The sequence below is a fragment of the Poecilia formosa genome, unplaced genomic scaffold (assembly GCF_000485575.1).
Source record: "Poecilia formosa unplaced genomic scaffold, Poecilia_formosa-5.1.2 Scaffold343, whole genome shotgun sequence".
In the NCBI taxonomy this organism is placed as follows: Eukaryota; Metazoa; Chordata; class Actinopteri; order Cyprinodontiformes; family Poeciliidae; genus Poecilia; species Poecilia formosa.
In genome coordinates, this window is record NW_006800282.1 from 581,095 (window position 1) to 584,069 (window position 2,975).

Consider the following 2,975-nt stretch of genomic DNA (forward strand, 5'->3'; position numbering starts at 1 on the left):
CAAACGCCTCCCAAAGGCATCCCAGACCCCCCTTTTGTAAAAATATCCGCCAGCACCCACTGCCGTACTCTGAATGCCCCCTGGGGGGCGGTAGCGCCCACGTTGAGAACCGCTATGCTAAATGGTGTATATGTGTAATGTTTCAGGCCCAGGATGCTTGTGGTCAGCTGGAGATAGATAATGCTCTGAACATGGTGAGAGATCTGGAGAAGAACATCCAGGATGCCAAGGCTTCTGCTCAAGCAGGCAAACTCAAACCGCTGCCAGGCGAGACGGTAACAAACACACACTCACACAAACCAGTTCATTTAGCGTGGACAAACTGACTGAAAATTCTCATGAGATTAAGCTTCATTTGAAGCAGTGGATATAGATCAGAAGATTCTAAATCCTGGGCAGTTGGTCTAACTGTTTGTTTTGTTGTTCAGCTTGAAAAATGTTCCCAGGAGCTGGGCACCAGCACCAAGGCTGTCACATCAGGTATCGCCCAGCTCCTGAGTGAAGCCACTCAAGGAGATGAGAATTACATAGGTGGGTAAAATGAATGCACCTTCCAGAGGAGCACAAAGCACACCAAATATGCTCTGCAAAAGCTATACAGTTTACAGGAAATGTGTGAAAACCTGTGAAAACCTTTAAACCTGTTGGTTTAAAGGTGGTCCAAAGTGGGGAAGTTTGATTTAAGCCTCCTAATTACTTGACTTAATCATGTATTTACATTCTCTTTCACCAACTGTTTAGTGTGACCTTCCATGTTAGCACAGACTGAGGTTTCTCCGCCCTCCCCTAGGCATGTCAGCCAGAGATATAGCCCAGACTCTGAAGTCCTTGGCCTCAGCAGCCAGAGGGGTCGCTGCTACCACAGATGACCCAGCAACACGCAGCGCTGTGCTGGACTGTGCTGGTGATGTTATGGACAAATCAGCCAACCTGATTGAGGAAACCAAGAGGGCGATTGCTAAGCCAGGAGATGCAGAGAGTCAACAGAGGCTGGCTCAGGTCAGACACAAAGCTTCAGAAAGAAAAACAATATTTCAATACTCCTGGTAAGGCTGATCATCAGAGTAATATATTCTGTTCTTTACGACCTGTGTGTAGGTGGCCAAGGCAGTGTCCCAGGCTCTGAACAGATGTGTTAACTCCCTTCCTGGTCAGAGGGATGTGGACAACGCCATCCGCACTGTGGGCGAGGCCAGCAGATCACTTCTGGCTGATTCTGTTAGTACAGCATCACCATTACGTAGTAGAGTCAGAGTGAGAAAATTCTTTTGGAAACATGACTCCTGATGATCATTTTTTTCCACTAGACTTTTTCACAGTGATCATCAGCAAAATTTGACAAGTTATAATTGGGTATTGCATTTCAGTACAAGAGTTGTACTGCAACTTAATTTACTAGATTTTTTTATCATTTACAGTAGTGATAGTGAACAAATGAAAGAAATGATCTAAACCACGTGACTCAAACTTTTTGAGATAAAGATCTACTTTTTCTCTCATCAGTTGGCTGGCATCTACCAAATGACATGAAGATATAAAAATTATAAACTCTACACAAATGAAACTCTACACAAATATACACCAGTTATAGCAGACGTATTAAAGTGGTAGAAAACCTAATGCAGTAACTTCCTCACTGAGATTTCTGACACTGGGAGTGAACACAGCCGTGGTTGTTTAGGTAATTGAAACTTCTGCTCTGCTAGTGATGTCAGACAGTTGGTCTCTGAATCGCCTCTTTTTTTTTCTTTCATTTTTTTTTGTTCACGGAACCAAAACATATGGAAGCCTGTTTCTGCCACTCTGGTACAGAAAATAAAATAAATTATCTCATTATAATGAGACAGTTTAACATAACTGTTAAACTGTCCAACAAAAGACTAACAAAAAATAAAATAAATGATCTCATTATAACAACTTATTATAATGAGATCATTTATTTTATTTTTTTAACGGAGTGGCAGAAATAGGCTTCTATAGAAACACACAGAATTGCACAACACCTTGTTGAAACAATAATTATTGTGATTATTATTTTTGTAAGGTCATTAATTTGAACACGTTTTGTTGAGTTCTTTTTTGAGTCTTTAATGAAATTCTAGACGTTTTGGGTCTTAGTGAATATTTTAATAAGCGCACCAGAAGAGGCCGTGCTGGTCTCAGCCTCCTGGCAGCATTCAGTTTATCACCTATGCCGAGATCGACTCAAAACCTTCCCAAGATCGACTGGTCGTTCACGATCGACGTATTGTGATCTAAATCTTTAGTTGTTTTTTTTTATATATATATATTTTTTTTTTCCCCAGAAATCTGTTTATTGCTTTTTTGTATTTTAAACAATGTGCAGAGACAAGTAGCCCACATATGTGTATAAAACGCCATGCAAAAACATAAAAAAAAAAAAAAAACAATAAATAAACAACATAAACCTTCAAGATGGCAAACTTATAGGTAAATTAAATTGAGACTCTATTTTAAGTTTGTTATATCAGGGCTGGCTGTATGATGAGATTTAGTCTAAGAGTTCGAAGAATAGTCCACAAGAGGTACCAGGTGATGTTTGTATTAATGTCCTTGAGTCAAGGCCACTTTACATCGATGATTCAATTTTTGACACTTTTCATACGATTGAGTAGCTTTGGATAGTTATTTGATCTTCAAATAACTACAAGCCAGCTCTTCATTCTTTTACAGGAAAAACACTTATTTAATTAAGAATAAAGTGCTAACACTTTATTAGATGGAGTGTGCATAAGACTGACATGACACTGTCATAAATATGACATAACACCTGTCATAAACATGAACTAGTCTTCATGAATGTTTATGACTTGTCATGAAGTGTCATTCGGTAAATAATGACACTTTTCATGCAAAATTGCATTAAAATGCATTAAAAGTGTCAACTTTGCATTATTTGGTAAATATTGACACTTTTAGAAGCAAAGTTGCATTAAACTTGCATCAAACGTTCA

General features: G+C 38.9%; 1 protein-coding gene across 5 annotated transcripts in view; it reads left to right on the forward strand.

Moving 5' to 3' along the window:
* Window positions 1-2,975, forward strand: part of tln1 (talin 1) — a 76,346-nt gene that overhangs the window by 40,334 nt on the left and 33,037 nt on the right. For all 5 annotated transcript variants that reach the window (XM_016661778.1, XM_016661775.1, XM_016661776.1 and 2 more), the window contains 4 exons: window positions 147-275; window positions 429-531; window positions 791-999; window positions 1,099-1,218. In XM_016661778.1, coding sequence (XP_016517264.1) covers window positions 147-275; window positions 429-531; window positions 791-999; window positions 1,099-1,218 — 561 coding nt within the window. The remainder of the gene's footprint in view (window positions 1-146; window positions 276-428; window positions 532-790; window positions 1,000-1,098; window positions 1,219-2,975) is intronic.